General features: G+C 43.5%; 1 protein-coding gene across 1 annotated transcript in view; it reads left to right on the forward strand.

The window, feature by feature from the left end:
• Window positions 1-22102, forward strand: part of LOC138261213 (cytochrome P450 3A21-like) — a 223842-nt gene that overhangs the window by 109686 nt on the left and 92054 nt on the right. The window contains exon 8 of the mRNA XM_069209966.1: window positions 4101-4228. Within this exon, the coding sequence (XP_069066067.1) occupies window positions 4101-4228 (128 nt within the window). The remainder of the gene's footprint in view (window positions 1-4100; window positions 4229-22102) is intronic.

The raw sequence follows: 22102 nt of genomic DNA on the forward strand, positions 1-22102 counted from the left end.
CCTCATTACCACCCAGCAAACGTGCTCTTCATCTCTCCATAGCCACTCCCCACCCGCACATACATTACATTTGTATTATAGCGCAGGTAGTGGCTGACTTTACTAAAGTACTCAGCTATTTACATAAAATACAGATTTGCTCTTTGCAGTAGTCATATAAACCTTCTGCGCTTCTTTATGGCACTAAAACTGCCACTAGACAAAAGTCTGATCCTTTTGTAGCAGAAACATAATCACAAGACTTACTTGACTTTTTATTGCTGCCTAAAAGCTGCAGTTGAAATACGTCAGTTGAAGTACGTGCACTGCTTTGAAGACGCAAGCTGCAACTGCAAGACAACTGGTGGCAAATATATATATATATACATATATATGATATATATATATATATATACCTATATATGATATATATATATTTATATAAAGATATATAGATCACTTTTAAATGTGGGTCTGGTTTTCCTGGGGGCCGATTGCAGCCCCCAGGGAAACCACACATGCACTGACAAAAGTGATCTATATATAAATATATATATATATATATATATATGTGTGTATATATATATATGTGTGTGTATATATATATATATATATATATATATATATATATATATATATATATATATATATATATATATATATATATGTATATATGTATATAGATCTCTATATAGATATATCTATCTACATGGATAAATCTATAGAAACATCTATATACAGGGAGTGCAGAATTATTAGGCAAGTTGTATTTTTGAGGATTAATTTTATTATTGAACAACAACCATGTTCTCAATGAACCCAAAAAACTCATTAATATGAAAGCTGAATATTTTTGGAAGTAGTTTTTAGTTTGTTTTTAGTATTAGCTATTTTAGGGGGATATCTGTGTGTGCAGGTGACTATCACTGTGCATAATTATTAGGCAACTTAACAAAAAAAAATATATACCCATTTCAATTATTTATTATTACCAGTGAAACCAATATAACATCTCAACATTCACAAATATACATTTCTGACATTCAAAAACAAAACAAAAACAAATCAGTGACCAATATAGCCACCTTTCTTTGCAAGGACACTCAAAAGCCTGCCATCCATGGATTCTGTCAGTGTTTTGATCTGTTCACCATCAACATTGCGTGCAGCAGCAACCACAGCCTCCCAGACACTGTTCAGAGAGGTGTACTGTTTTCCCTCCTTGTAAATCTCACATTTGATGATGGACCACAGGTTCTCAATGGGGTTCAGATCAGGTGAACAAGGAGGCCATGTCATTAGATTTCCTTCTTTTATACCCTTTCTTGCCAGCCACGCTGTGGAGTACTTGGACGCGTGTGATGGAGCATTGTCCTGCATGAAAATCATGTTTTTCTTGAAGGATGCAGACTTCTTCCTGTACCACTGCTTGAAGAAGGTGTCTTCCAGGAACTGGCAGTAGGACTGGGAGTTGAGCTTGACTCCATCCTCAACCCGAAAAGGCCCCACAAGCTCATCTTTGATGATACCAGCCCAAACCAGTACTCCACCTCCACCTTGCTGGCGTCTGAGTCGGACTGGAGCTCTCTGCCCTTTACCAATCCAGCCACGGGCCCATCCATCTGGCCCATCAAGACTCACTCTCATTTCATCAGTCCATAAAACCTTAGAAAAATCAGTCTTGAGATATTTCTTGGCCCAGTCTTGACGTTTCAGCTTGTGTGTCTTGTTCAGTGGTGGTCGTCTTTCAGCCTTTCTTACCTTGGCCATGTCTCCGAGTATTGCACACCTTGTGCTTTTGGGCACTCCAGTGATGTTGCAGCTCTGAAATATGGCCAAACTGGTGGCAAGTGGCATCGTGGCAGCTGCACGCTTGACTTTTCTCAGTTCATGGGCAGTTATTTTGCGCCTTGGTTTTTCCACACGCTTCTTGCGACCCTGTTGACTATTTTGAATGAAACGCTTGATTGTTCGATGATCACGCTTCAGAAGCTTTGCAATTTTAAGAGTGCTGCATCCCTTTGCAAGATATCTCACTATTTTTGACTTTTCTGAGCCTGTCAAGTCCTTCTTTTGACCCATTTTGCCAAAGGAAAGGAAGTTGCCTAATAATTATGCACACCTGATATAGGGTGTTGATGTCATTAGACCACACCCCTTCTCATTACAGAGATGCACATCACCTAATATGCTTAATTGGTAGTAGGCTTTCAAGCCTATACAGCTTGGAGTAAGACAACATGCATAAAGAGGATGATGTGGTCAAAATACTCATTTGCCTAATAATTCTGCACTCCCTGTATATATATATATATATATATATTTATATATATATATCGGGCACTGGTCGTGACCCTCACTAAAGGGGTTAAGTAACGTTATAGTTGGGTGAATTTCTCAGTGACAACATTAATGTTTTGAACAAAAATAAAACCCACAGAAATTCAGCAGATATAGCTCGGAGCACAAAAATTTTGCTTTCCCGCATTTTGCTGTATAAATTCCTATGGCATTGCACGTAACATAGTTCACATTAACAATCACCTACAGATATATTGGAAACACTCTTTGAGTACGGTGTTTAATCTAAAAACAACAGTTCGGAGAAGGCCACAGCTAATCACGCCACATACTGTATCACTGATGACATCTTCTATGGCATCTTTGATATTATCACTGCAAGATTTGCAAGAAAAGTATTGATAAGAAAACTGTGCATGGCAAGAGCATGAGTTATAGTTTACCTTAGGGCGTGAGTTATTGTTACTTGAAATAACTCTAACTATAACTGCTGAATTTCTATGGTTTTTGTAGAAGTAAATTCAGAGCCTAACTATAATGCCTTTTACTTCTTTACATTTATTTTTTCATAGAGACCCTGATACTCATTAATAATTTGAACACTGTTGTTCTTTACAACTAAAGAGTGATGTGATCACTGATGTCATGTAACAAGTCATCAGAGACCACTTTCAGATATATTTCCAAATGCATATAACATGTAATCTTTCCTTAATGACTAAATTAGATAGAAGTGCCTCTTTAAACTGCATTTACTAAAAACCTTCATAATATTCAGGTTTATCCTGCCTTTGTGGCAAGTACGTTCCAGCTGTGGTTTTGCAACTGGTCACCTGCTCTTCCATTGTTTTAACAGTACTCAAGTAAAGGGTGACTAGGGGTGGCTAGGGGTGACAAGCTGTGTCGAATTATATTACCACAAGACAAGACCTTTCAGATTAGTTTAGATTTTTTGTTCCACAGACTACTCTGTAGGTTTAAGAGGTTTGTGGGCTACCCTAGGCTCCACAAGACAATCTGATATCTGAGACGTGGCCACACTATGTTTGTGTTTGGATTAGACTAACAAAATCTGCCCTGATTATAGCCACTCACACATCGAAGTCCACAACCCTAAAAAATAAATCTGCCTCTTTCTTCTATATGGTCACAAACCTCCTCAGTGAGTTGCAGTGCCCATATAGTATAGAGTAATGTGGTAATTTAACCCTGTGTCATCTGCAAGGTATGTTTATCTTCAAAACATTCATAATTGTAATGAAAGGTAAATGAAATGATCCTTGAAATTGGATTTGAAGATCAGAAGTATAAGTGTAGGTCTTGTATGCAGGACAGGGCCTTTCCAGATCCTACGAACATTCTCTGAGAAGGTTTGTTTCAGAGTGAACGCTATTTCTTTTTTGTGTTCAAGTTTCTTTATTGCATTTCCATAACACAAAAGACAGTCTAGCCAACAACAAATAAAAATATTAGTAATCCATTATTATTGTTATAGTAAACATTATTTCAAAGAGGTGGTTTGAGAAATAATGTAGATTTCCATCCCACACTAAAGTAGAAGGCTGTTTGGCTATGTTTAACACCCAGTCAGTCCTTCTATATCCTTACAGGCTTCATCCAACATGTTTTACAATTGAATTTGCTTCCCTTCCCATAACAGTAAATGATTTTGATATTCAGGACTAACAAAGTATCTACTAATTTGAATCCTAGTTATGGTAAGAATCCTCGGATGGTAAGATTCAGCTGATAAATATTATTACACTCTTGTTTCGACTATGTGATTCCACCAATGCCAACAATTATTTTTTTCTTTCTAGTTTTGTTTCCATTCCTCATTCCTATCCTGCAAAAAATGAATTTCTGTCTGTTTCCCAATGACATGCTGCTGTTTTTTACGAGTGCTGTCAAACGCCTCAAGGAGAAGAGGCAAAAAGGCAATCGTGAGGTGAGTGCAGCCCAATATCAGGAAAAAAAGGAATAGAAAAATCCATGTGACAATCAACCATGTTTTGAAGATTGAAATGCAACTGCATGATTCTACCTAGTTCCAAAAATATCCACCGCCCCTTCGAATGACTAACAAAGAAAAATAATGGTGTGCCTTTATTAATCGGATTTCAGGTTCCAGTCTCTGAACCAATCCATCAACCGCCTGGCCACATTCATGGCCTCACCGTTTAGATGGTGTTCATTTTTACAGGTTTTTGATGCAGTGGTGGCCTGCACAAAAATTAAGGGGAGGGCAGTGAGAACTATGGGGATGGGGGGGATCAAATAATATATATTTTTTTAAAGACTTAGGCCCATATTTATACTTTTTGACGCAAAACTGCGCTAACGCAGTTTTGCGTAAAAAAAATTTGCGCCGTCTAACGCCATTTGGATGCGCCGTGCGGGCGTCAAATTTATACTTTGACGTACGGCGGCGCAACCAACAGGTGGGCGTCAGGATATTGTGACGCACACAGCGGCGTCAAGTTGTAAGGAAAAACCACGTAAAGGCGACGCACATCACCGTGGCCCGATTTACGACAGCGCAATCGTGAAAGCGCTGGTTTTTCTCACGCAATTGCGTCAAATTCTAGCGCGAAAACTGCAGTGTTACCAGAGAGCCAACATGGATCCCAGTGGACACAACAGAGCCCAGGATGATGACAGCAGACCAGGAACCAGCCAAGAGGTCCCACAAACAAACCAGGATAACCAAAAAAAGAAAAGAAAGTGTCGCTTCAGTGAAGAGGAGCAGGAAATCCTGGTGAGAGAGGTGACGGAACACCAGCACCAACTTTTCATTACATCCAAATTGCCACTCAGTAGGAGAGAGGCCATATGGAAGCAAATAGTGGACAAGATCAACAGTGTGGCTGAAGAACGCCGCACAGTCACTGAGTGTAAGAAACACTGGCATGACTGTAAACGCAGGACCAAAGAGAAAATGGCCAGGAACAGGAAGGCAGCAATGCAGACTGGAGGTGGGAGTCCAGCACAACAGGAGGCCCTGGACCACATGGAGGAGATGGTTGCAGCCGCCATCCCCGAGGAGATCGTCACAGGGATTCAAGGGCAGGACAGTGCAGACTACCAAGACACAATGCACATGCAGGGTAAGTCGCATGGGGAATTATAATGCACTAATGTTAACTGCAACCAGGGGGGGAATACCTACTACACAATGCATGTAAGTCAGCATATACATAGAGTGGCATGGGTAAAGGAGCACAGTAGGGGGGCATGCCTAGCACACACTGAAGCTGGGGCACCACCAAACACAGCAACAAGTACAGCCCCATGGGGACATCCTGTAAGTACAACAATAGAGCCAAGGGAAAGCAGCGACAGGTAGGAAGGCCACTACAGCAAACTCACATCCAGGCACTTGTTTTGTAAAATCTATCCTACAGCAACTAGGTCCCTATCAGTAACCCAGTAGGCAAAGCAACAACTGCAATGTAACTGCCACAACACCTTACAATAACGCCTCTCATCTCTGTGCAGCTACAGTACCAAATGGCAGCAACCTCCCCATGGAATATACATACACAAATTAGGGGGTGACATTGACATCCGCAACAAGTCAGTGTAAAAATACAAACGCACCAGTACACTCAAATGCCCAATGTCCATACCTGACACATACATAAGCCAAAGTAAACAGCAATAGGACCCACACAGCACCAACCACACACACATGCTGCATACGTCAGGGTCCCTCACATGCCTGGATAACAAGGCTACATCACTAATGTCATACTGCTCAGACAACACCTGAGGAGGAGACATAGGCAACTGGTCACTCAAACACACCTGCAAAGTCCGACAAACAAATCGGACCTTCATACGATAAACAGGCTTATACAATCAAACACACATGACCCACCTTCATCTTCAAACATCAACAATGTTTACATCCACACCACATCCAAACATGAACATGCATAGGAAATGGCACGGAACATGTACACTGCATGCAATGTGAATCAAAAGTGAATGGGGCAGGTCCTGAGAGGCAAGTGTGTTGGCAGGGCACTCACAACACCCACAGTCAGTCAATGTGTATTCTGGCAAGTGTAATGTATACTTTGCGCATTAGCCTCAGGCTGTAGGCCTTTCTGCACCTTACCCTGAATGTACTCTTACGCATATGCTCACATCTAAGAGCCTCTGAGCACTTTGCACTACATGCTTCTCATTGGCCTTCCTATCAGGAAATATACCAAATAGCCAGTCCTAGGGTGTTGTTAATAAGTCCAATCACACTGTTTTGCCTACATCTGCACTGGAGTGTGCCAGAACAGATACACTCTGTGCCCCAGTCAAGGATACAGTCTGGTACTTTGCGGATAGATGGGGTAGGGGTTCTGATTTGGCATTCCTGCGTAGGGAAACTATCTCATCACCATGACTTATGACTTATAAAATCACTTCCTTGTCCCAAGACACACAAGAGGGAGTCTCCAAACAGAGAAACACCAGACGCTGCCTGCCTTGCTGCAGATGCAAAAACAGATCACAGGCCATTGCTCAGATATGACGGATGAAGTCTCCCCAGTGATTCAGACAGGCAGGCTAGAAGCTTAACATGCTGTGCTATAAATAGAACAAGCAGAGGGAGAGTACAAACTGTTAGGCACCATGATAGCTTTCGACCAATGTCTTACTCTCCTGCTGACTATTTCAAGTCTACCATGTTGAAGTATTTGGGTTATTGTGGCTCACACCTAAATATAGACAAGTCAGTTGTTCAAAGAGATCATCATATGAAACAAATACTGTCTTTGACATTTGTGTATGAGTTCATACTGGAAAAGAGTGAAGATGTTGGGATCTGAGTGACCACAACTTCCCTGAAAAGTTCCAAAGATGTCATGCGCTCGGATGTATAATCATTCCTTTGCTGTGGGAGACATGAGCCAATGCTAGTTAGCTAGAGCAAAATGAAAGAATCAGGGTGACAGAGTCAATTAAAAGTGGGTCAGACTCAGTCCATCACACCATTAGCTATCCTGCTGCCTCGTAAGCAAGTCAGCTCAGGTCGGATAATGAGAACACACCCTCGAAAATGTCTCTACATAAGAATAGTTAATCACGGAGGGACTAGTAGGACACAAAGATGCCTATTCACAAAATGTTACAAAGCAACACCTAGCGGCAATTAGGCAGACAAGTCTGGTAGCTCCACATCACACATGTGACACACAGGTGGGCCATAGGCCTACAACAATGCCCATATGAAGGACAGCAGATACCCAGAAAAAAACAGACACCAAAGATAAGGCATCCAAACGCCTGTAACTGTTTGCAAACTTGTTACAACACAGACACACTAATTGTACCCTGTTTCATTGCAGAGGAACATGGATCTCCTGCCGATATGCCTGACCCTGATTTCCCTGATGACATCGATGACGACCCCATCAACCTCTCCCCACAAACCCTCAACATGGTCTTAGGAAGCCTCCAAACCCCACCTTCAGTCCCAAGGAGGAGCCCAGAAGAAGCAGCCACCCCAGTAGACCCACCTGCCACCCCAAATGTAATACCTGCCAGCTCCAACACAGCTGAGGACTCCGACGACACTGGAACCAGCTTTGAAAGAACCGTCGTTGGGGTCCAGCGGGAGCTGGCCAAGGAGGTGCGGGTGGGGATGCAAACTATGGCAGCCAGCCTTGAGAGGGTGCGTTCGTGCATGATCCCTCCTGCTGATCAGACAGCTGTGATGCAAGCACTAACATCGCACATGCAGGAACTTGTAGAAACACAAAAGCAAATCGCCACAGCTGTCATCCAGTTGACGGAACAACTAAGAATGCAAGCCAGTCAACGGGTGCACGAATGCAACATGGAACCCCTCAGGGCTGACCTGGCTGCCTACCATCGGGATGTGGCTGCCATTCTGAGAAACCAGCAGGCCCTCCTTGCTGCAGTATTGCCCTTCCTAAGTCCACAGGGACTAGCCCCCGGGATGTCTGCCTCCATGTCTTCTAACACTGAGGTGTGTGTTGCCCCTTCACAACCAACAACAACAAGGACAGAGGAGGCAACACACACATCAGAAGAAGAAGACGTGGAACAGATAACCTTCACACGGAGGAGTACCCGGAAGCCCTAGTCCCTGCACCATGGCCTACTCTGACCAAGGTCCTGCGTTTAGTCAAAGCCCAGTTTCTGAACACCTACACTCAATGACTGTTTGGCAATCCACTGTTTGACTTGTCCACATTGCCAGTGAATGTCTCTCTCCTACAATTTGGTAATCCTGTCCCTCTGCACTGACACCTTCTATAGGCTCACCAAGAAATGATGCCCCAGAACGGACTCAGCCAAAATGTTGAATGGACAATTTGCACTACAACACCTGTAAATAAATCGCACTTGCTCACCTATTGTGTCTCTGTGTCATTTCACACTTCAACTGTGCAGTACCTAACTCCAAAGTGGCTGTGTGGCAACCCTGTTGAATCTCTATACTACTGTCCTGATGTCATATATTCAGATCCATCTGTGCATTGGCCAGGATTGCATCATAGCCCTACCATACTGAGGGAAATAACTGAGGAAGGAACTAAGCACACACAATCATGCTGTGTTGGTCAGAATGATGCACCATCTATCGCTATTCCAGAGAGCAAATGGTGGCTGGGAAATGTAGGCTCCATGCAAGACTTAAATAAGAATGGATGCCGCTTAATGTAATGAATCGGGTACAAATCACACTGCATTAACTTCCCTTACAGAGTAGGCTTCCATGAAGGAAATTCATGCTGCTTCAGTACACACATGATGTAGCTCAGCAATGAAAGCAGCAATACATGAGTGTGAACAACTCCTCATCTACAAAGATCTCCCTGAGCTTCACACTGCTGTCCGACCTAACAATTAACCCACATTGACATGTAATGAAGCACTCTTTGTGAAGTTGGACACATATCATAACAAAAGCTTGGTGTACAATGCACACTACCAATGGGGAGTCTCCCAATTTGAGGATACTTAACAAGTGAGCACACGGGTAGATGGGATGTTAAACATCCATTCCCAGGGGATGCTGAGCATAGGACACAAATGTCACACTAAATCATTCTGCAACATGGATGTCAAGGCCATGATAAAGTAGCACCTAACGCATCAAGTAAAGGGTTAACAAAATATTTATTTATATCTAGTACTACAAGAGGCAACTAAGGGAAAGGTACACCTACACTAATCTAACCTGACTACTAATAACCCACAACTGTCCCTATCTAACCTAAGCTAAACTTACTCTACACATGTAACGAAACGATCTAAACATCAACCCCCCACCCACCATTATGAGACAGGACACATGCAGGACAAAACATACTAACCTACACACATACTACACTATCCTAAACAAGCAGATATATTTTTTTGTTTTTTTTTTTGTTTTATTAAACATGAATCCCAACATTGACGTCCACCCACCCACCCACACACAAATATTTGAGAAAAATAACAAGGACCCCCCACCCTCTTCCCTAACACTAACTAAGCTACATACCTATCCTAATCCTAATACTAATCCCCAAAGCCCAACTAACAGGAGAAAAAAAGGAAAGAGGTGAGAGGGGAGGGATAAAAGTTTAAGAGGGCAAACGAACTAGACATTTGCACTCCTTAGTGTGCGCCTGATGTCGCGGACCCGGGTCTTTACATAGTTCATGTCATCAGTCAGGTTGTCCACCTTCCTCAAAAGTTTGTCCACTTTCTGGGACAATGCCTGGAAGGCTGCAGGGTCCACGGGAGGGTCTGTGGGGAGGGTTTGTGTGCCAGCAGAGGTCGAGCTAGTGGCAGCTGTTGGTGGGACATGTGACTGTCCTGCTGCCAGCACACGGCTGGGTCCAGGTCGTGCTGCATGCGGCGGGTCCATGGCAGCCGAAGTAGATGGGACCACTGGGCCAGACCTGGTGGCTGTGTCGTTGGTGGCTGTAGGTGGCACACTTGTTGGAGGCTGTGGTGTGGCCCACCACGCCCCGGAGGCCCTTTCGGAGTGATACCTGCGGCCCATCCGCCGATACCCAGACTGCACCTGCAGGATGTGCCTGTAACGGATGGCACGCCGCTCAAAATGGATGCGATCGGCCGCCCTCATGTTAGCAGCTGTGAAGAGAAAAGGCAGATATTTACCTTTGGCTTTGCATTGGGTGGGATAGCACAATGGGTTATTTGTACATTACTAGAAATGTATAGGTTGCAGCAATTGTCACAACATAGTTCACAGAAGGGCTCAGAGGAAGTACATGTGAAGCATGCATACATAAGGGCATATCACACCTAGAATATCCAGGTCTCTACATGATGGATGACATCACCCTACACTACTCATCCTAATCATCCCTACGGTTTTGTACATCATGGCTGCACCTCTTCCGCATACTTACTTCACTACATATGTCACTATATGTGATAACTATCACACTCCTCACTCTAAGCCATCTGGAATTGGTTGTGTGCTAAGATTGAACCAATGGGCTATAACCCAATGTCTACACTAGGGACCAGATGTTGGAAGATGGGAAATGGGACGAACAATCTGCAATGCAGAATGGGGTATCTGACACCGTCTGTGAGTTGCTATGGGGTTGCTAAGAGCCACCTCATTTACATCAATGATGTGGGTTGCAAGTTGCTCCACCTTTGCAACTATGGGCACTCACGGGGATGGAGGCCTGCTGGGAACAGCAGACCTCCATGTCCGTGACCGCTTGGAAATAACGCAGAACATGTTCCCCAAGTGTAGGCCGTTTACCTCAACGGGAAATGAGCAGCACTTAGAAATAAATTACGACAATTTCAATATTGAATAATTTAAGGCACTTAGGCCCGTATTTATATTTGTTGTTGCGCCGCATTTGCGTCACTTGTTGACGCAAAAGCCGCGCAAACTTGCAAATTCCAATTGTAATTTGTAAGTTTGCGCCGTTTTGGCGTCAAAAAGCTGCGCAAATGTGGTGCAAAAAAATTATAAATACGGGCCGCAGTGGTCCCAAGGACCACTGCCTGTTTTGTACAGGATTATTTTGGTACACTCGGAAAGGTGATGGGTTACAATGGGGACCCCTTACAGCTAGCAAGTGGGTTACCATCCACTTAAAGTGGATGATAACTGCGACTCACTTAGCAACCACAAACTCCATTGCAAATGGACTTGCATACCACTGTCAGTTGCAAATAGGACTGGAAAAAGCCTTCATATTTAGGATTAGGAATAAAATCTCCCATATATTTTCATGATCACCTAATACATTTCGGATTAGTAAACTGATGTTTGCAACTCACACACAATAATTATGAGTTTATCAACTTGTACACAGTTTGGCACATCTGGCCCTAGGTTCTGACTCACGACACAAAAGGTGTCAAGTAAGTGTGAGATACTGGTTGCTACAGTCCAAGGTAGCCTGTTTCACATTAACATCCCAGTCGTTGAGGGTGGTGTGGGAAGAACAACCACCAATCCCATGTGAAATGCACACCCAGGAGTGTATTGAACGTTCACCAAGTATGTGCCTTCACACACAAGACCTATGAATGGCTAGCAACACGTTGGACTTAGGCACACATTGTGACATCCATGGACCACACATGTCACAATGATATGACTTTTGCAAACATGACATACTATCAGTGAGGCATGTTTTACTACACACACAGAGGAGGTGGAACACCCATTCTCATGATTCAACAGAACACATAGGCCATTGCACTCAAGTCACACACACTCCTAGTTCAGCTTGTGTAAGTACATGCCCCCGGAAGATCCAACCTACAGTGTGCACAGTCCATCCTCAACTAGGAAGATGCACTTTTCATCACAGCCATGTGCCTAAGCTATATGGGAGAATGTCAGTCTGATATGCAGACTCAGTTCATGTCAAGTCCCCGACCAAGTCTTACTTTGACCAGTGTATTCTAAGTAACTCATCCCATTCCCCATTGCGGCCCAACTGTAATGTCCTACAGCCCCTCAATCTCAGAGATGGCTAGGTGTTGCTTAACAGAAAGATAAGTCCAATTTGATATCACACTAACACGACAATGGCAATGAACGGCCAGCGCATCACATCATGATTTCTCTTGAACACACAGTAGTCCATTTTGCGTCATTGGCAAATAAATATATCAAATAGCACTCAGGCAACACTCACTGTAGGTATCGGGGTCGTCGAAGTGTGCCACCTCTCCCACGGTGTAAGGCTCTGGTCCACCTGTAAAGCATGACAGGAAGAATGTACTTAGACTGGGTGGACTGACAAAATAATTCTGTTACAATGACACTGTGAGAATATGACATGGTAATGATACACTTTCACACATGCTCATACTGCATGGATGAGTTTGTATTCAACATTAACATTGGATGATTCTCCTGCTACAGTTACACACCCTACTACACACATGCAGTGGCCAGGACAGTCAGGTGTCGTCCAAGTTTACTCACAATAATTATGCCCCGACAATATTGTTATCCAAACATCTCAGCATGTGCATTCCAGAGAGACATCCAGACACTTGTTCCATGAGGACTGCATGACCACTCACAGTCAAACAGCCTATGTGGACATGTTCAACACACAGCAACCACACACACATGTGACATGTCTGTGGAAAACATATCTGACTTCATGTGACGTGTATAAAACAAACATGTATATCATCATCATGGGATTCAAATCAGATTTCGAGCGATGGGGTCTCCATATGTAGGTATGTTGTTTCGACATGACTTACTCATTGCCCATTATGACATGTAGAGTACAAATAGAGCCATTAACGTGTTGCTTGTCTGACACAAATGCTACACTACATTACATACAGCTACAGCCATCTGGTATGTGTAGAACAACTGAGCCATCTGACTGCTAGCATAGGTCTTCATACACATTCTGCAACACGTACACATTAGGGCACATATGTAAACATTAGTAAGGCAGCATTTGCATCATTGCATCACGCAGAGATGGGCCACACCTGCCAAATACAGATATATGTATTAAGTTTCTGCTGTTTGAGGGAGAAAAAGTGTAGCCAATTTGGGGATATCAATATATATTGACAAGGGCCTAGGTTTCCCTAGCATTACACATAGGCAGCTCCTTATCTAGCAGATTGGGTAACATTCATCACATCTTCACACACAGATTACTATCATGTCCATGTAATTGATTGCTACTCACCAACAGGGCCACCAATCCTGACTCCCAGGTGGTCCAGAAGGTCCTGTTCCCTCGTGATCAGATCGGCCCAGCGGTGTTTCAACTGATGGACATTCCGCATGGTCCCATGGACCCGGACCATGTGATGGCGCACCTTCTCCCAGCGAATTTTCCGGGCCTCCGTGTGATACCCCTGTATCACACGGCCCCCAGCCTTCAGCATCAGCGGGAGGAAATGGCACACTAGCCAGATAAATCCCCCCAATTCATCTTCGCCCATCCTGGACAGGCGAGGCCTCCCTGACATTCTGACTGATGACTAACAGAAAAAATAAAGTAGGAAATGGGGAAAGGTAGAGGTGTGAAGTTAAGAAAAGGAGAAAATAGCCCAACTAACCCCAATAACTACCCTAGCCACAACAGACTCCCACAGACAATACAAACAAATACAGGACTGGACAAAACTAGACTTAACAGACTGAGACAATGATACACAACAATATTAGACTGAACAAAGTACAAAAGACAAGCTACACAGGACAACAAAGCAGTAATTCACAGGACAACACTCTTCACTGAACCACACAGTCTAGAAAAATCTGAGACTGAAAAGTGAAAGTGAAAGTCAACTTCCAATACAGATTTGGCAAACAGGATATCCTATTACATCACTTCCTGCATAAAATGGCCGCCGTTTTTTAATCGCGGTTTGCGTCGTATTTTCACGCATACATAATTTCGCGTCATTTTTTATGACGCATAATATTGCACATGCTGCTGAGTGTAAAAATATGATATGAAGATTAATATTTATTTACTGTACGAGATGTCCAAAAATATGTGCATGTTGCGTCATTTTTTCCGACGCATACATGATGGGCGTCATATTTTATCCACCTACAGGAGTGCTAATGCTGCTGAGTGAAAAAATATGATATGAATATTAATATTCATTTACTGTACGAGATGTCCGAAAATATGTGCATGTTGCGTCATTTTTTCCGACGCATACATGATGGGCGTCATATTTTATCCACCTACAGGAGTGCTAATGCTGCTGAGTGAAAAAATATGATATGAATATTAATCTTCATTTACTGTACGAGATGTACGAAAATATGTGCATGTTGCGTCATTTTTTCCGACGCATACATGATGGGCGTCATATTTTTGAAACGTACAGGAATGCACATGCTGCTGAGTCAAATCTGAAATATGATGTAACTTATATTTTGCTGTCTAAATCTGTGAAATTTTTGTATACATTCAGATTTGACTCTGCATTCTGTGCACTCATGTACGTGACCAAAATATGACACCCATGCTGTATGCGTAGAATTATGATCAAATCTTTTTGTTACATCTTCATGTTTTTAACTTGGGGAAGGTGATTTGTCAGGGTCAAACGGGGCAATGTGATACACATTTGTGTTTGGATATGCCACATGTCCATTGTTGTATGTATGGCAGGCATTCACACAGTAATGGTGTGGATACGTTACATAATGTCTTTTCCATATTTGTCAACATATTTGTGGCAATTGCTGATGGCTGTTTGGAAATGATGGATGGGATACCATGATGTATTCCTTCTCCAAATTTGGTCCACACTTATGATGGTGATGCTTTTATCTGGAGTCCTAACAGGGAGTGCAATGGTCACTTACAGTTATTATGGGGCTAACCATGTCCTAGCCTCATTTTGTGTTTGTGCTTTGTGTTCTACTCTTGACATGTAGGCCACACATGTACCTTATGCATGTGTTTGGCTCACAAGTACAGGATTTGTGTATGTTTGTGGGACCGTAGAAGTGGACTTAGGCCCCCAGCACCCTAGGATTTGACCATCCTGATTAGTTACAGTATCCATGGCTTGGCTTAATATTTTATGGGAAACCTGCAGCAGCAGGCTAATGTAAGGCCATATGGTATGTATGACTGTTGAGCATTCATTCATCTCATTAGCCCATTAGAAGTTTGCAGTAATGATGATTTTGAGCTGACATGCCTACCATTTCCCAATGACTATGTTTGGAAGACTCTGAGCGTTCCTGATGTTCTGGGGAATATTCTTTAGTGGGTGTCTGTGTCCCTTTCTGCATTAACTGGTTAAGTGGCATGTCACATTCTTCCTGCTAGGTTCAAACTGGGACCCGACTGTGATGGTCTACTTTCAATAATTTGGTTGATTGTATGACATATGTGTACATGTGTGTTGGTATGTGGATCCACTATCACCTGTCTGGGTGTATGTTGTCACTGTGACATCCAGGTCTCCTCCTGAGTTAGTGGCAGCTAATGTTGTCCCAATTGTGTTTTGCTCATATCACCCACTGGAGAGAAGCCATTGATGACATGGTGACGTACACATGGATGGTCCCACCCTGTCTCTGACCACATGTGATGTGACTTTCACATGATCTACTTTTTTTGTCTGGGTGCAAGACTGTCTCAGGTGTTTTGATGTAGCATGTGGATTTGCCACATTTGTACTCATGTGGGCCTCTGTGTATGGCAATGTATCATGTCACATCCTACCCTCTGTGCATACAATTGAAATGTTCTTTTTTGTTGTGATGATTGTTATGGCATTGTTGGTCAAGGAGACCACATTCTTCGTCAGCATTTTATAAGTAAAGGTGCTCAGTAATGCATGGACCAAAGCATGATGTGGTGTTTGATATCTGTGTTTATTTACAATAGTGTAATACAGGTGATTATTATACATTAAGCAAAAAAATTATTTACAAGCTGCTGGCGCCTACGCTGTCCTGCTGCCGTGTTGGGTTGTCCCCCCTCCTGTTGCGGCCCAGCATCCTCCTCTTCGTCATCCTCAGGCATGCCTGGGTCCAGTTCAAGGAGGGGAATGTTCCTCTGGACACATATATTGTGCAATATGGCACAAGTGAGGATGATTTTGCACACCATCTCTGGGGAATAGAGTAGGCTCCCGCCAGTGATGTCAAGGCAGCGGAACCTAGACTTTAGGATCCCAAAGGTCCTCTCCACAATGCTGCGGGTCCTCTTGTGGGCGTCATTGTATGCCCGCTCTGCAGCAGTGATTGGGTTCCCGAATGGTGTCATCACCCAAGGCTGGATGCCATACCCCTGATCAGCTGAAAGAGAAAGAGAATGGATTGAATTAGATGTAGGAGGCAGTGTTGTACGGATCTTTGATGGCTGTAGTTGTCTTGTGTTGTCTGTGACTCTTTTGTGTACTAATGTTCCAACCTATGGTTGTTATTGAAAACTTTGCTTTGATATATTTTCCCTTGGCTGAGCAAGTGTTTGTTGGCTAACCGTTTGTCAGAAGGACTGTTTTTGTTGTTGCAGTAGAGTGTTCCCTCCCTAGCATTGTGACTAGTGATACAGTTGTCTGTGTGTCCTCACTGGGGGTGTGATGTTAGTTCCATGCCGAGTTAAAACGTGAAAGTGTATTTGACACCTTCATGTGTATGAGCCCAGGCCATCCCATACCTTTTGACTTATGCATTGTATTAGTGTACAGGTTATTTTGAGACTTCCAATCTGTAAAGTGACATTTGGCCAACCACACTCATTGATGTCTTCACATTAGGCTGTGGATTAAATTCCAATGTGTGACAGGTTAAATGTTGACTTCTGACACATGGCTAGTGATGTGAGTACCTCAGTGTGTTCCTGGCTAGGTGTTGCTATTGTGGTGTATGTGTTGTTTGTCGTAGAGGGTTTGTGTGCGGTGTGTGTATGGGTTTGTTTTTTGTCCTTACCAACAAGTAGTCCATTGCCATAGCGTCCATCCTGGAAGTGTTGGTTGATGGTGGAGTGACGGAAGATGAATGCGTCATGTACACTCCCAGGATATTTGGCCACGATGTTGGTGATCAGTCCTTGGTGATCGACTATGGCCTGCACGTTGATTGAATGTGTGTGCTTCCTGTTGCGGTAGAGGTGTTCTGAATCAGCAGGTGGCACAAGGCGTACGTGTGTGCAGTCGATTGCACCAAGGACGTGCGGGAAGCCACTGATGGCGTAGAACCCCTGTTTAATTTCCTGCTGCTTCTGCAGTGTGTTAGGGAAGCAGATGTGGCGGGGTGTCAGGCGAATGATGGCATCCAGGACTTTAGGCAGGAATGCAGAGAATGATGGTTGGGATATTCCACCAACCAGGGCACCAGTTGTCTGAAAGGAGCCACTTGCCAGCAGGTGTAGTACGGCAAGCAGCTTTGTTTCAGTTGGGATAGTGCGGGGTGTCACTAAAGTGGGGGCCAACTGTTGTTCGATATTTGCCAGCAGCTGCTGAATGGCCTGCCAGTTCAACCGGTACCTCTGGATGATGTCCCGTTCCCTGAGGCCATGCAGGGTTGTTCTTGGGCGGAATATCCTGTCCTGCCTTCTGCGCTGTCTTTGGGGTCCCTGCTGTTGTTGTTGTAGCTGCTGTTGTTGCTGCAGGGCTCTGCGTCTACGTGCACGTTGAAGAAAAAGCACCTCCATAGCTCCCTGTTGCTGCTCTGCTGCTCTGTTGTTTGTTCTGTGTGTTCTGCTTAAGTACAGGTGTGTTTGCCCCATTTTAACGCCTGCCCTGACCCAGGCGTTAAAATTTAACGCTATTCGTGCTTTGCGTCATTTTTTTGCGCCGCCTACGGCCCGGGAGACATTTTTGCCCGGAAGCATAAATACGATGCACCGCTGTATGCGTGGGTTTTTGGACGGGAACGCCTACCCTGCATGTCATTAACGCAGGGCGGGGTGCCGCTTCCAAAAACTCACGCACATAGCGCCATTCCCCTTGTGCGCCGCATCGGGCGTCAGGGTATAAATATGGGGCATCGTTTGCGCTGAATGTGCGTCAAAATTTATGACGCACATTCGGCGCAACCGGAGTATAAATATGGCCCTTAACGTTCCCACTGCTGTCTTCTGCTGCCTCACTCGTTGCTCCTTTCCTGTTCTGGTGTCCCAATGCTAGACTTTTCATCCTTGGCATGGTCTCCCTTAACTTTTTGCCTCTGTTTCACAGGTTGTTGATGTGTGCTGGACTCTGTTTTTGCTGTTTCTGTTTCTGTTTCTCTGGACACTTTACCACTGCTAACCAGTGCTAAAGTGCAAGTGCTCCCACACAAAGTGTGTATGTAATTGGTTTATCCATGATTGGCATATTTGATTTGCTGGTAAGTCCCTAGAACATTACACTAGAGGTGCCTAGGGCCTGTAAATCAAATGCTACTAGTGGGCCTGCAGCACTGGTTGTGCCACCCACATTAGTAGCCCTGTGATCATGTCTCAGACCTGCCACTGCAGTGTCTGTGTGTGCAGTTTTAAACTGCCAATTCGACTTGGCAAGTGTGCCCACTTGCCCAGGCCTTCCTTTTTCTTACATGCAAGGCACCTTTAAGGTAGCCCCATGGGCAGGATGCAGTGTATGTTTAAGGTAGGACATATACCAATGTGTTTTATATGTCCTAACAGTGAAATACTGCTAAATTAGGTGTTTACTGTCGCAAGGCCTATTACTCTCATAGCTTAACATGGGGGCACGAGGTTGTGTGTTTGAAAATGCCGCTTTTAGAAAGTGAACATTTTCTTACTTAAACCATTCTGTGACTTTGCCTGTTTGTGGATTCCCTGTCTGGGTCAGTTTGACAGTTGGGCTGGTTGCACATCACTCTAGACAGTGACACAAAGGGAGTTGGGGTGTAGCCTTCTGTAATGAATGCTATGAATCCATAAATTGATGAGTAGGTTCTATAATAGGAGTATCTTATCCACAACCTACGAAGACCAACTTCTCCCTCTGCTCCCCATCAGCTCCTCCAGAACCTCTCTTCCCAACACTCCATTCTGATGTCAAGTATGACATCAGCCTCAGGAATAAGATCCCTTACATTCTACCATCTACCACACACCTTCCCTCTTAAAGACAATTAAATGGTTAACATATTTCAAATAAAACATGAAAGATTTAAAAGGAAAAAAAACTAAAACAGGATTGCATACAATATATTAGAGATGTGAAATCTTTGAAATGACAACCCGATTGAGATTCCATACCCTACCATCCTTAATCTTTACAGCATTGCTGAAAAGTTTGATGACTTCAAATGGACCCATAAAATTACTTCCATTTTTACATAAAGTTGGTTTCTTGATTAAAATCTCATCCCCCACTTTCACTTCAATTTTTTATGCGCTCTTTCTGTTGTCAAGATATTCCTTCCTTCTTTGTATACGTTTTCTCTCATACTCATCTTTCTGATACTCGTTTCCCACTACACACAGTCATTTTTCCCCCAAAATACCCAACCTGGTGCTAACCGCGTGTTGGCCTTTTGACCTCTAAAAAGTTCAAAAGGAACTTTACCAGTGGTTGTGTGAGGAGAAAACCTGTGTGCGTGAAGAAAAGATTTCAGACCCTCATTCCAATTCCTGCCAGCTGCAACTTCCAATTGTATGCATTCTTTTATGCATTTATTAAATCTCTCCGCTGTACCATTTCCTTCGGGATGATATAAAGAACACTTCCTATGTTCAATACCTCTGCACCTGAGGTACTCTTCCATTTCACCTGACACAAACTGTGACCCATTATCTATCACAATAGTGTTCGGAAAACCCTCACGACTGAAAATCTAATCGAAAAAGTTAATTATTTTCTTGGTTTCCATGCTACTACTGATGCCGATTTCAGGCCATCTAGAAAACTGATCCACCAATACTAGAATATAATTGCATCCACCTTTCCCATGAATAGGTCCACCACATCAACAGCTACAACATCCCAAGGTTTGTTTGAAGCATCTCTAATACACATAGGTGGTACTCTGGTTTTGTAGACTTTGTCACTATTGCAGCAATCTGAGCATGCTCTAATCTTCCTTTCTATCATGAGATCCATGCCTGGCCACCAATAATTAAGAAAAATTCTAGATTTCGTCTTACTCATTCCCTGATGTCCTTCATGTCCCAAATCTATAATTTTCTCCCTCAAAGAAGTGGAAACAACTAACCTTAAGCCACGGAAAGGGATGCCTCTCTCCATAGACAATTCCTCTCTCACTTTCCAAAATCCTGCTAATTCCTCATCACGCTTCACATTCGAACACCATCCACTACTGAGTTCTTTGCATACACGCTGTAACAAGGAATCTTCCAACACCGCTCTCAACCATTCATCCTGTTCTACAATTCCTCTTGTTATACTACTCACTGATTTCATTTTCCTGATCCTTGATCAAACATTCCTCTGTCTCTATACTGAGTCTAGATAAACAATAGGCTATCCTATTATTGGGTCCTGGAGCATAGAACACCCTGAACGAGAAATCCTGTAGACCAACAATCCACCTCCTAATCCTGCTGGAGATCGTATCAAGACCCTTATTTGTGAAGCCCTCCACGAGAGGTTTGTGGTCCGTGAAAATCTGAAATTCCTTTCCCCACACAAAATTCTTTAATTTGTTGACCGCCCAATATACACTCAAAGCTTCCTTCTCAATTGTGGAATAATTCATTTCAGCTCCTCACAAAGTCCTAGATCAGTAAACGATGGGTTTGAGATCACTTTCTCCCATATCTTGTAACAAAACTGCTCCCAGACCTTTCAAACTGGCATTTGTCATGATTACACACTTCTTCCCTGGATCAAACAAACTCAAATTCTCAACAGTTGAGATCCCTTTTTATACACTCAAATTCTTCCTTACATTCTTCATCCCATTTAAATTCACTACCCTTTTTCAGTAGTGTACGCATGTGAACCATTTTGGATGCCAAATGTGGTAAAAATTTAGCATGGAAATCTACCATTCCCAGAAAAGACAACAGTTCCTCCTTTTTTTCTGGATTACGCAGTTTCAAGATGTTCATTACAAGATCTTCCTTTGGAGACACATCTTTTGATGTTATTTTATGGCCTAAATATTGTGATGCTATTAATTGTGTTTGACCGATGACTTTGTGTTTCACCACTGCGCATATTAGTTGCTCAATGTTCACCAGTAGCACATTATGGTGGTCATTACAACCCTGGCGGACGGTGTTAAAGCGGCGGTAAAACCGGCAACAGGCCGGTGGTAAAAAAATTGCAATTACGACCGTGGTGGAAACCGCCAACAAAGACAGCCACTTTAACATTCCGACCGCCACGGCGGTACAAGCAAACAACGCGGCGGTCACCGCCAACAGACAGGCAGGAGACAATGTACCGCCCACACTATTATGACAGGCCAATCTGCCACCTTTTCCGGGGCGGATTCACCGCTGATAAAAACACAGCTGAAACAGGAATTTCGAAGGGGAAACGCTCACCTCTACACACCCCACGAGGACACCATGGAACCGGAACTCCAAATTCTCCCTGCGATAGTCTTCCTGCTTCTCTACCAGGAGCACGAACCCGGGCGGCGAAGACCACAGTGAGTACTGCACCTACGACACAGGGGAGGGGGAGGCAAAAAAACAGGGACACACACATGCAACACCCACACCCACACCCTCACCCACTACAACACACACACTAATGCGTATCAATACATCAGAGTTACACCGCCCAAACCCCCCGGAAGAATGCAAAGACAATAGAAACTTAGTGTAACCATTGTAATATAGTAAAAGCAAGTAGGCAGAAATAGATATATACACCATGTACATAATATATACCAAGCATA

Source organism: Pleurodeles waltl, chromosome 10 (genome assembly GCF_031143425.1).
Source record: "Pleurodeles waltl isolate 20211129_DDA chromosome 10, aPleWal1.hap1.20221129, whole genome shotgun sequence".
In the NCBI taxonomy this organism is placed as follows: Eukaryota; Metazoa; Chordata; class Amphibia; order Caudata; family Salamandridae; genus Pleurodeles; species Pleurodeles waltl.